Source organism: Carcharhinus amblyrhynchos, chromosome 22 (genome assembly GCF_965287045.1).
Source record: "Carcharhinus amblyrhynchos chromosome 22, sCarAmb.v2.hapA, whole genome shotgun sequence".
Lineage (NCBI taxonomy): Eukaryota > Metazoa > Chordata > Chondrichthyes > Carcharhiniformes > Carcharhinidae > Carcharhinus > Carcharhinus amblyrhynchos.
In genome coordinates this window covers 34,061,941-34,075,149 of record NC_137345.1, presented here as the reverse complement: position 1 = coordinate 34,075,149, position 13,209 = coordinate 34,061,941, and the positions used below count along the sequence as shown (strand labels likewise).

Sequence of the window (13,209 nt, the reverse complement as noted above, 5' to 3'; positions counted from 1 at the left end):
TCAGCTCTTTTGTCCCTGTTTGGACCAAGGCTATAAGGAGGTCAGGAACCAAGTGGCCCTGGTGGAACCTGAACTCAGTGAGCAGTTATTGTTGTGCAAGTACCACTTGATAGCAATGTCGACACCATCTTCCATCACCTTAATTGAAAGGAGACTGATGGAGCAGTAATTGGCTAGATTTGCTTTGACTGGCTTTTTGTGGACAGGATCTAGCTGGGTAGCTTTCCACATTGTCAGTAGATGCCAGTGTTGGAACTATACTGAAATTGCTTGGCTAAGGATGGCTTTTCAGAGCACAAGTCTTTAGTAGAATGGCTGGAATGTTATCAGTGCCTGTATCTTTGCAGTTTCTTGTGCCTTCAGCCATTTCTTGATATCACATGGAGTGAATCGAGTTGGCTGAAGACTAGCATCTGTGATACTGGGGACCTCAGGAGAAGGCTGAGGTGGATCATTTGTTCAGCACTTCTGGCTGAAGATGGTTGCAAATGTTACCTTGATCAATTGAGTCTGTGGGCTGGCGAATGGCAGATTGAATTTAATTTAGATAATTGTGAGGTGATGCAGTTTGGTAGATTGAACCAGAGCAGGACTTACTCAGTTAGCGGTAGGGTGTTGGTGAGAGTTACAAAACAGAGAGATCTAGGGGTATAGGTTCATAGCTCCTTGAAAGTGGAACTACAGTTGAGCAGAATGGTCAAGAAGGCATTCAGCATGCTTGGTTTCATTGGTCAGAACATCGAATACAAGAGTTGGGACGTCTTGTTGAAGTTGTACAATACATTGGTATGGCCACACTATGTACAGTTCTGGTCACCCTACAGCAGAAGACCAGAGAGAAGAACAGCCTCAGTTGCCAGAGAGCTTGCAAGATACAACATTGACATTGCAGCCCTGAGTGAAACTCGTCTTGCCAACATAGGTCATTTGACTGAAACTGGAGGTGGATACACTTTTTTTCTGGAGCGGCTGTGGCGGCGATGAGTGTGATGATGCTGGAGTTGGATTCGCTGTCAGGAGTCACCTTGTTTGGAAACTTGATAGTCTACTCAAGGGTGTGAACAACTGGCTTATGACATTACAGCTTCCGCTACAGGACAGAAGTCAAGCCACCCTGATCAGCACCTATGTCCCCACAATGAATAACCCGGACGAGATGAAAGACAAGTTCTACGAAGAATTAGACGCCCTACTATCAGCAGTGAGCAGTACCGACAAGCTGATCTTGCTTGGTGATTTCAATGCAAGAGTAGGGTGTGACTGTGCAATCTGGCAGGGAGTCATTGGGAGGCATGGAGTGGGCAAGTGTAACAGTAACGGCCTACTCTTAATGAAGACCTGTGCAGCACATGATCTCCTCATCACCATCACAGCTTTCCGTCTGCCTACCCATAACAAGACTTCTTGGATGCAGGGTCTACTTGTAGAAAAGCACCATCTTCCTCAGGCCTGTCAGAACAACCCATCATCAGCTTCTAAGAAAAATGCTTTTACCGGTGTTCGCAGGACAGTCCAAACTAAACTGCGTAAAATGCAGGATGCCTGGCTGAGCGCCAAGACAGATGAAATGCAGGGATACGCTGACAGAAACAACTTGAAACGGTTCTATGAAGCCCTCAACACACTCTACGGACCTCAATCTCTCGGGAATTCCCCCCTCCTGAGTACAGATGGTACAACTCTCATTACAGAGGGGGCTCATATCCTGCAAACAGATGGGCTGAACACTTTGAAGCTGTCCCCAATTAACGATGAGGCAATAGACAGGATTCCCCAGGTTGCTATCAACAGCACCATGGATGATCCACCGGTAGCATCCGAAGTCACAAAAGTTGTCAGCCAGCTATCCAGTGGCAAAGACTCAGGGGCAGATGCCATACCCACAGAGATCTACAAATCTGCTGTTTCTGTACTTATCAAGAAGCTCACTGAGTTGTTCCAGTCCTTTTGGAAGCAAGGATCCATTCCTCAGGAACTTAAAGACGCTTCCTCTACAAGAGGAAGGGCAATCGGCCAGTATGTGACCACTGAGGAATCTTGCTGCTCTCCATCACAGGAAGAACCCTTGCAAGAGTCCTGCTAAATTGTCTAGTCAGTCATCTGGAACTGGGCCTGCTTCCGGAGTCACATCGTGGCTTCCGCAAAGGTTGCAGGACTATTGACATGATTTTTGCTGTGCTCCAACTTCAGGATATGTGTCAGGAACAGAATCGCGAGCTCTATGCAACCTTTGTTGACCTCGCAAAAACCTTCGACATTGTAAGCTGACAAGGCCTGTGGAGGATCATGTCAAAGTTTGGCTGCTCCCCCAAGTTCATTCAGATGGTACGCCAGTTCCATGGTGGTCAGAGTACTGGATGGCAGAGAATCCTCTGAGGCATTCCCAGTCGCCAGTGGCGTCAAATAGGGCTGTGTGCTCGCACCCACACTGTTCAGCATGATGTTTACTGCCATGCCGAATGATGCCTTCCAGGACAGTGTTGCTGGAATCAGCCTCAAGTACAGAGTGGATGGAAAGCTCTTCAACCTGAGGAAACTTCAAGCTATTACCAAAGTGAAGGAGACAGCGGGGAATGTGAAAGACCTCAGAAGTACTGTGTGTGGAGAGAGTGTTTGAGTGACTACTTTAAGAACATAAGAATATAAGAAATAGGAGCAGGAGTAGGCCATCTATCCCTTCGAGCCTGCCCTGCCATTCAATAAGATCATGGCTGATCTGAAGTGGATCAGTTCCACTTTCCTGCTTTCTCCCCATAACCCTTAATTCCCCTGTCTATCAGAAGCCTATCTACCCGTGACTTAAATATATTTAGCGAGGTAGCCTCCACCACTTCAACGGGCAGAGAATTCCAGAGATTCACCACCCTTTGAGTGAAGAAGTTCCTCCTCAACTCTGATCTAAACTGCACCCCCCCCTTATCTTGAGGCTGTGTCCTCTAGTCTTGCTATCCTTTCTAAGCGGTAAGAATCTCTCTACCTCTACCCTATCCATCCCCTTCATTATCTTACATGTCTCTATAAGATCCCCCCTCATCTTTCTAAACTCCAACGAGTACAGATCCAGTCTATTTAGTCTCTCTTCATAGGCTAACCCACTCATCTCCGGTACCAGCCTAGTGGACCTCCTGTGCACTCCCTCCAAGGCCAATATATCCTTCCACAAACTGCACACAGTGCTCCAGCTGCAGCCTCACTAGCACCCTGTACAGTTGCATCAAGACCTCCCTACTTTTATATTCTATCTCCCTCGCTATGAAGGCCCACATTCCATTCGCCTTCTTGATCACCTGCTGCACCTGCAGACTGGGTTTTTGCGATCATTTCCACATGACTTGTCTTTGCAGAATATTACACATTCGATGGCAAGACAAAGTACCAGACACTGAAGTTCTCTCTACAGCAAGTCTGCTATCAGTCCACACACTGCTGATGAGAGTGCAGACCCAGTGGGCAGGTCATGTCATCCGTATGTCAGACGAGCGCATACCCAAGCAGCTCCTTTTTGGGGAACTTTCTGCTGCAAGATGCTCGCGTGGAGGGCAGAAGAAACTTTTCACAGACACACTCAAGGCCTCCCTGAAGTCGCTTGACATAGACACGACCACCTGGAAAACGCTGGCACAGAACTGCCCTGCCTGGCGCTGCCTCATCCACAAAGGCTGTCAAGCTTACAAAGCAAGGTGCATTGCTGAAGCACAACTTAAGCGTGAGCTGTGCAAGTCCAGAGCCACCAGTGCAACGACTGCAGTGCCTACACAAGTTTGTCCAATATGTGCCAGGACATTCCATGCCCGAATTGGCCTGATCAGTCATCTTTGGACACACTGCAGCCAGCCTCAAAATGACTAATGGTGTCAAGGTCCTCATCGATGACGTTGGATGAACAACAACAACAGTTCTGGTCACCCTATTACAGAAAGGATATTATTAAACTGGAAAAAGTGCAGAAAAGATTTACTTGGGTGCTACCGGGACATGATGGTTTGAGTTATAAGGAGAGGCTGGATAGACAGAGACTTTTTTCTCTAGAGTGTAGAAGCTGAGGGATGATGTTATAGAGATCTATAAAATAATGAGGGGCATTGACCAGCTAGATAGTCAATATCTTTTCCCAAAGTAAGAGAGTCTGAAACTAGATGACATAGGTTTAAGGTTAGAGGGGAGAGTACAAAAGTGTCCAGAGGGTGGTGAGTGTCTGGAACAAGCTGTCAGAGGTAGTAGTAGAGGAGGATACAATTTTATCTTTTCAAAAGCATTTTAGATAGTTACATGGGTAAGATGGATTTAGAAGGATATGGGCCAAATGAGGGCAATTGAGATTAGCTTAGGAGTTTAAAAAAAAGGAAGCATGAATAAGTTGGGTCGAAGGGCCTGTTTCCATGCTGTAAACCTCTCTGACTAAATGCTTCAGCCATATCTTTTGCTCCTGTATTCTAGGCTCCTTCATTATTAAGGACGGGGTATGTGTGGAATCTTCTCTTGTTAGTTGTTTAATCATCCACTGAAATTTGTGACTGAATGTGGCAGGACTACAGAGCTTTGATTTGATCTGTTGTTGTGGAATTGCTCAGCTGCGTTTAATGCATGCTGATTCCACTGTTTGCCATACACAATCCTGTGTTACGGTTTCACCAAATTCACACCTCATTTTGCAGTATGACTCATGCTGCTCCTGGCATGTCCACTTGGACTCTTCATTGAACCATGGTGGGTCTTTTAGCTTGATGGTAAGGGTAAAATGAGTGATGTGGCAGACTGTGAGGTTACAGACTATGGTTAATGGCCTACAGTACCTAATGGATGCCCAGTTCTGAGCTGCTAGGTATGTTTTGAATCTATCCCAATTAGCATTATGCTGTGTGACTTGAGGCAATCATTTGTTTTATGTTTAAAGGGAATCAGCCGCTAGCCTAGTACGAAGTGGTTCTTACACAAGACGACAGTGGAAGGAAGACTTCAAGGATATCAATCATGTGGGAAATGAAGGCAGCATGTCTGTAAATGCATCAACCATAAGCACAATGCCTTTGTATCAGCGAAGGTGAGGAATGTTAGGATTCTTTCATGCAGATTAGATCATTGTTTAAAAGTGCCATTTTTATTCAACTTGGTCAAAAATATGGCTAAAAGAGTTGAACAGTTCTCTATCGATATTATTAGATATTATTGGTTTGTTAATTTTTTTGTATTTTACCTTGTTAAGAATTATTCTGAAAGCATTTTGTATGAAAGGACCAGCAATTCATTAAACCGCCACCCACTGATTATTTTTCAGGCCTGCTCTACAAATTGATAACATTTTATAACCTAATAATGTAGAAGATTTATTTTAACTGGGATTTTGTTTCAATTTACATGTTAGACAATATCAACTTCAAAGAGAGAACATAAAAATTTCACGATTCAATTACCTATTGTATATTTTCAAGAATACTGTAACATGCTGCTGAATTTGGCTTCAAGCATAGGTACTGCTTTGTTATTTCGCTCCTTGACATTGCTGAAGAGCCAATAAGTTATTGCGACAACTTTGCATCATCTGTCCTTTCAGTGAGTGATGGTGAGATCTAAAGTTACAAAAGCAGGACATAAGAAGTTAATTCAATTAACTGGCTGAACTGTATAAAATGCTGCTGATATTTTGCACAAACCAGTTTAAAATAATCTAGGTTTAAAGATGAATAGGCAAGATATTCTAAATTTGTGGCTACCAAGTAATTTTCATTACTTAACACAGTTAGCCACTATTGTATTGTAATTATGTTTACAAATCTGTTCTTTCAACCAAGATTAGTACAGAGAAGTTTTAATAAGGCTTGGTTGATTCCATAATGGTATGTGTTATGTATGATCTCTGGAAGAAATTTGGAGAAGGGGGGATATAGGGAAAGGGGTGGAGAAATAAATCCATGTCGAGGTAGCTACTTTTTAACTATATGAATGCTTAGCGAGCACCTGCCTTCTTCAATTGCTGATTCGTATTTCTTTTTCTCAGTTATTTTCTCCCCTTGTAGTGATATTGACTTCTGCTTGTAAAAACACAGCATATCCATTGCTATAACCATGCCTGAAATTTAATGGTGTGCGTTGATATGCTGCCTCATAGTGTATTCACACTCAACTGCTTTCCCAACTCAACCAACATAGTTCTGGGATTGAACCTCAGATCTTATTGTCTGAATGACTCAAATATTCATTAAAGAAAATTGCTGAGCAATAGTGGGTGCTTTATTTATACCTGTATATAAAAAACGCAAAATGCGAAGTTATTGATTTGTGTTAAGTGAAATCTGTGTTATAAACTCAGAAGGCTTCAGTGAGATCAATCTGAGGTTTGACTTTTATAGTACACGATGTGGCGATGCCGGCATTGGACTTGGGTAAACACAGTAAAAGTCTCACAACACCAGGTTAAAGTCCAACAGGTTTATTTGGTAGCAAAAGCCACTAGCTTTCAGAGTGCTGCCCCTTCATCAGGTAAGTGGGAGTTCTGTTCACAAGCAGGACATATAAAGACACAAATTCAATTTACAAAACAGTGGTTGGAATGCGAGTCTTTACGGTAATCAAATCTTAAAGGTACAGACAAAGTGAGTGGAGAGAGCGTTAAGCACAGGTTAAAGAGATGTGTATTGTCGCCAGACAGGACAGTTAGTGAGATTTTGCAAGCCCAGGCAGCTCGTGGGGTGACACAAATAGTGTGACATGAACCCAAGATCCCAGTTGAGGCCGTCCTCATGTACGCGGAACTTGGCTATCAGCCTCTGCTCAGCGACTCTGCGTTGTGTGTCACGAAGGCCGCTTTGAAGAATGCTTACCTGAAGATCAGAAGCCGAATGCCTGTGACTGCTAAAGTGTTCCCCAACAGGAAGAGAGCACTGTTGGCTGGTGATTGTGGAGTGGTGTTCATTCATCTGTTGTCGTAGCATCTGCATGGTCTCCCCAGTGTACCATGCCTCGGGACATCCTTTCCTGCAGTGTATCAGGTGGACAACGTTGGCTGAGCTGCAAGAGTATGTACCATGTACCTGGTGGATGGTGTTCTCATGTGAGGTGGTGGCATCTGTGTCGATGATCTGGTATGTCTTGCAGAAGTTGCTGTGGCAGTGTTGTGTGGTGTTGTGGTCACTGTTCTCCTGAAGGCTGGGTAGTTTGATGCAGACAGTGGTCTGTTTGAGGTTGTTTGGTTGTTTGAAGGCAAGAAGTGGGGCTGTGGAGATGGCCTTGGCAAGATGATGAAGATGAACATCTCACCAAGGCCATCACCAAGACTTGATTACCTGTAAAGACTCGCATTCCAACCATTATTTTGTAAGTTGAGTTTGTGTCTTATATGCTCTATTTGTGAACAGAACTGAGGTACTGAGAAAAGTATCAATGTTGCAGGAGTGTACAGGCAGACAGGATGGTGGGTTGAAGTGTATCTACTTCAATGCAAGGAGCATCAGGAATAAGGTAGGTGAACTTGGAGCGTGGATTGGTATTTGGGACTATGATGTTGTGGCCATTACGGAGACATGGTTAGAACGGGGACAGGAATGGCTGTTGGCAGTTCCAGGGTATAGATGTTTCAGTAAGAGTAGGGAAGGCTGTAAAAGAGGTGGAGGAGTAGCATTGTTAATCAAGGGAAGTTTAACGGCTGCTGAAAGGCATTTTGAGCGTGATCTGCCTACTGAGGTAATGTGGCTGAAGTTAGAAATAGGAAAGGATTGGTCACGTTAGGAGTTTTCTATAGGCCCCCAAATAGTAATAGAGATGTGGAGGAGAAAATGGCAAAGCAGATTATGGATAGGTGTGGAGGTCACAGGGTAGTTATCATGGATGAGTTTAACTTTCCAAATATTGATTGGATAGGTCGAATAGTTCGGATGAGACACTTCTTGTACAGTGTGTGCAGGAGGGTTTCCTGACACAAGATGTGGATAGGCCAACAAGAGGTGGGGCCACATTAGACTTAGTACTGGGTAATGAACCGGGCCAAGTATTAGATTTGTTTGTGGGAGAATACTTTGGAGATAGTGACCACAATTCAGTGTCCTTCATTATTGCAATGGAGAGGGATAGGGTCACACGGCAGGGCAAGGTTTATAATTGGGGCAGGGGTAATTATGATGCGATTAGGCAAGAATTAGGGAGCATAAGATGGGAACAGAAACTGTCAGGTATAGGGACAAACGAAAAGTGGAGCTTTTCAAGGAACAAATACTGCATGTCCTTGATAGGAATGTCCCTGTCAGGCAGGGAGGAAATGGCCAAGTGAGGGAACCATGGTTCACAAAGGAGATTGAATGTCTTGTCAAGGGGAAAAAGGAAGCATATGTAAGGGTGAAAAAGCAAGGTACAGTTGGGTCACTTGAGGGTTACAAAGTAGCTAGGAATGGGTTAAAAAATTGGCTTAGGAGAGCTAGGAAGGGGCATGAGAAGTTCTTGGCGGGTTTGATAAAGGAAAACCCCAAGGCTTTTTACTCTTATGTGAGAAAAGGGTGAGGTTAGGGCCAGTCAAGGTTAGTAGTGGTAACTTGTGCACGGAGTCAGAAGAGATAGGTGAGGTGTTGAATGAATACTTCTCTTAAGTGTTCACTAAGGAGAGAGGCCATGATTTTGAGAATAAGTGTGTGATACAGGCTGATAGGATGGAGGTGGTAGATGTTCTGAGGGAAGATGTACTGGCAATTTTGAAAAACCTGAGGGTCAATAAGTTCCCTAGGCCAGATGGTATGCATCCTAGGATACTTTGGGAGGCGAGGCTTGAGATTGCAGAGCTTTTAGCTTTGATCTTTGGGTCCTCGTATCCACAGGGATTGTGCCAGAGGACTGGAGAGTGGCAAATGTTGTTCCTGTCTTCAAGAAAGGAAACAGGAATGACCCTGGTAATTATAGGCCAGTTAGTCTTATTTCGGTGGTCGGTAAGTTAATGGAAAAGGTCCTGAGAGATAGGATTTATGACCATTTGGAAAGATGCAGTTTAATTCGAGACAGTCAGCACGGTTTCATGAGGGGTAAGTCCTGCCTCACAAATTTGATTGAATTCTTTGAGGAGGTAACTAAGTGTGTAGACGAAGGTAGAGCAGTTGATGTCGTATACTTGGATTTTAGTACGGCGTTTGATAAGGTTCCCCATGCGGGATAGAAAGAAATTTGGCCGATTGGTTAAGTAACTGGCTGTCTCATAGAAGACAGAGGGTGGTGATGGAGGGAACGTTTGCAGATTGGAAGCTAGTTACCACAGGGATCAGTGCTGGGTCCTCTGGTATTTGTGATTTTTATCAATGACTTGGAAGAGGGGCCTGAAGGGTGGGTTAGTAAATTTGCTGATGGCACCAAGATTGGTAGAATAGTGGATGAGGTGGAAGGCTCTTGTAGGCTGCAAAGAGACATTGATAGGATGCAGAGCTGGGCAGAAAAGTGGCAGATGGAGTTTAACCTTGATAAGTGCGAGGTGATTCATTTTGGTAGGACAAACTTGAATGCGGATTACAGGGTCAACGGCAGGGGTCTGAGGAATGTGGAGGAACAGAGAGATCTTTGGGTTCATATTCACAGATCTCTGAAGGTTGCCACTCAAGTGGATAGAGCTGTGAAGAACGCTTATAGTGTGTTAGCGTTTATTAACAGGGGGTTTGAGCTTAAGAGCCATGGAGTTATGCCGCAACTGTACTGGACCTTGGTGAGACCACGTTTGGAATATTGTGTGCAGTTCTGGTCACCTCGCTATAAGAAGGATTTGGAAGCATTGGAGAGAGTTCAGAGGAGATTTACCAGGATGCTGCCTGGTTTGGAGGGTAGGTCTTATGAGGAAAGGCTTTTCTCTTTCAAGCAGGGGAGGATGAGAGGCGACTTAATAGAGGTTTATACGATGATAAGGGGGGATAGATAGAGTGGATGTGCAGAGACTATTTCCTCGGGTTGATGTAGCCATTACTAGGGGGCATAACTATGGGGTTCATGGTGGGAGATACAGGAGGGATGTCCGAGGTAGATTCTTTACTCAGAGAATAGTTCGGGTGTGTAATACACTGCCTGCTGTAATAGTGAAGTCGGACACTTTCGGACCTTTTAAGCGGTTATTGGATAGGCACATGGAACACACCAGAATGATAGGATAGCTTGATCTTGGGTTTGGACATAGCTCAATACAACATCAAGGGCCTGTACTGTGCTGCACTGTTCTACGTTCTGTGTTCTAACTCCCACTTACCTGATGAAGGAGCAGTGCTCTGAAAGCTAGTGGCTTTTGCTACCAAATAAATGTATTGCTCTTTAACCTGGTGTTTGAGACTTCTTGCTGTTTTATAGTGCATACAGACTTCAGAAGCATTATGTTGCAATATTTCCTGATAGCGTTCCGGATTCTTTCACCCTATTTATGACTTGTTTCAAATTTTGAAGAAATGAAACATCTATTGGTAGCTTTCATCTTTGTCCAGAAGTTCTTCAAGGAATTTCATCTGTGAAACTTTTGCTACTATACAATACGTTGAAAAACTAATTATATGCAAACATTGTTTCATAGCCTTTTAGTTGCAATAGAAGCACGTTTGACTCTTGATAAGGAGACTGAAGTTCTTGACTGATTGCCTCAACTTTGACTTTCGGAACAAATTTCACTAGTCTCAACATTGTCAACTTTTTAGAAATGGGATCAAGTTAGCAATCTTGCTCTTTAGCTTTCCTCATTACTTTGTATAAATGACCTAAATGTTTCCTGACTTGCCAAGTCAGAGAGTGAGGGTGTTTCCTTTGGCGATGCTGCGAACTGGACTAACTTGGAAAATATAGTTGCGGTGCAAAAAAATCACATTGCAAGCTGATAATTAATTGAATCATGTAATATAGTTGTCTACTGTTACCCAATCTTATATAACTATCAATTGTTACCAGTGCCTCATTTGGTAGAAGAAAAGATGACTTGAACAACTCCTCCATTTCAGTCATTCCCATCACCACCTCAGTCACCTCAGCTGCTTCTGTAGCAACAGTTATTTCAGCCACTGGTCAGCAACCCAGCCGAAATACCATCATCTCTCCCTTCTTCTCTTCCTCTTCCATCTTAAATAGTGTTGTTTCCACAGCAGCGAGCCATCAGGGCAGGTAAGAATAATGTGAAAGGTATGCTTTCTCGTGTTTTCTGATTTAACAGCCTGATTTCATATTTAAAGATAGGAAGATATAAAAGAAAATTCCCAATATCTTGTTTTTTGCCACATTGCATCTTAAATCCTGTAGGCATGCTTTTCTTGTTCAAAATATCATCTTGGTATTCCCACGTAGTACATTTGTTTTGCTAGATCTGCATGCCTTTGTGTTATTGCTGGGATTTTATACTTCATAAAAGAGCTTGAAAGGGTCTAAGCCAGATCAAGCCTTGGCTGTCTTTGAAATTTTTAAAACTAAATTTAATTTAACCTTGACCTTGCGGGCTTGGTCTTCCTATGCCAGTTTTTAATATCACACCTATATTTGAAATTTTCCCATTTGGAAACTGTTCCCAGTTTATACTGTTGAAAGTGATTCCCATTACAATTAGGAATATGACTTTTTTTTTGTAGCATGCATTAATTTTTGCATTTGTTCAGAGCATGATGATTTCTGAGTCATGAAAATATTCTTTATCCTTTTACTTTGCTTTCAATTACTAGGGGGCACAGGTTTAAGGTACGAGGGGCAAAGTTTTTAACGGAGATGTGCGAGGCAGATTTTTTTACACAGAGAGTAGTGTGCCTGGAACTCGTTGCCGGGGGAGATAGTGGAAGCGGAAACGGTAGTGACTTTTAAGGGGCATCTTGACAACACGAATAGGATGAGAATAGAGGGATATGGTCCCTGGAAGGGTAGGGGATTTTAGTTAAATCAGGCAGCATGGTTGGTGGGCCGAAGGGCCTGTTCCTGTGCTGTAATTTTCTTTGTTCTTTGTTCTTTTCTACTTGAAGTACTGATCTCTCCTGCGCCACTTAGTGGCGGTTTGAAGAATTGGCTTTGAGCTCCAGTGTGAGAATTTTGCAGATAGATAGAATGATGAAGGTCGCAGGTTTGGAAGGTGCTGCTGATAGAGCCTTGGTGATTTTCTGCAGTCCATCTTATGGGTGGTACACACTGATCCACCGTGCTTCATCTTGGAGACAGCGAATGTTAAAGGTGGATGGGCAGGCAATTCAGCAAGCTGCTTTATCTTGCATGGTGTCAAGCTTTGTGAGAGTTGTTGGAGCTGCACTCATCTTGGCAAGTGGAGATATTCCATCACACTCCTGGTGCCTTGTAGACATGGACAGACTCATTCATTCTCTGCTAAATTCCCAGCTTCTGACTTGCTGTTATAGCCACAATCTTTATATGATGAATCCAGTTCAGATTCTGGTCAGTGTTAACCTGGGATGTTGATTGTGGTTTGGTGATGGTAATGCCACTGAACGTCATGGGGAAATGGCATATCTGAATTATATTTTCCACAAATGGATTATTATTGTTGAAAAAAGAGACGCATTCAACAAGACAGAAACAAGAATGCCAAATTTCATTAGGATGCAGTAATTTATACTGCACAAGAAAAAGGTGCTGATCGGTTGGCAAGTCAACTTTGGTTGATGTGTCACCATGAAAAATGCACGAGGTTGCTATTGACCCCATACTTTTGTCTAATTCAAAAAAAAGGAGCAAATACCTGGTTATATTCTTCCTGCCTACTAAGAGCGAGTCGCTGCATATGAATCAATGTAGCTTCTAGCAAGCATAACGTTGTAAGCTTCACTGATAATCTTGAATTGGTTGTTAATGTTAATCTTAGCACACTTGGGATTGTTCAGCAAATACTGTTCAATTATGGAATACATTATGTTTGAGTTTTATAAGCAGGGGTTTGTTGAGTGCAGCCAGTACTCTCTTTATTGCAACAGCCAAAGGAATGTATCCTTTGACACAGTCCACCAGTCATTGGGATGTACAGCCTATGTAGCTGCCATTATTGTGGTACTGAAATTCATGTGCCACATTAATCATTTGTGTGGTGGGTGAATGCCTTTTTGTTTGGATAGCAGCGCCCTGTTAGTGGAAAATAACACTCGACTTGCTATTGTGTAGTAGCAGCAAGAAATGCCTCACCTGTTCCTCAAGTTTTTGAAAAATCTTACCTTTCCAAGGCAATTTCAGGTAGACTAGGTACTTCTGTTTGAAAATGGTAATCTTGGTTCCATTCTTACGTACGCACGATACACA

General features: G+C 43.2%; 1 protein-coding gene across 6 annotated transcripts in view; it reads left to right on the top strand.

Annotated features, from left to right (window-relative positions):
* Positions 1 to 13,209, top strand: part of LOC145357047 (protein phosphatase 1 regulatory subunit 12B-like) — a 235,361-nt gene that overhangs the window by 82,758 nt on the left and 139,394 nt on the right. For 5 of the 6 annotated variants that reach the window (XR_013889240.1, XM_080210108.1, XM_080210107.1 and 2 more), the window contains 2 exons: positions 4,895 to 5,041; positions 10,882 to 11,091. Coding sequence is in view for 5 of the 6 variants with exons in the window: in XM_080210108.1 (XP_080066234.1) it covers positions 4,895 to 5,041; positions 10,882 to 11,091 (357 nt within the window). In the remaining variant the exon portion in view is untranslated. The remainder of the gene's footprint in view (positions 1 to 4,894; positions 5,042 to 10,881; positions 11,092 to 13,209) is intronic. The other variant, XM_080210109.1, reaches the window with a different exon arrangement.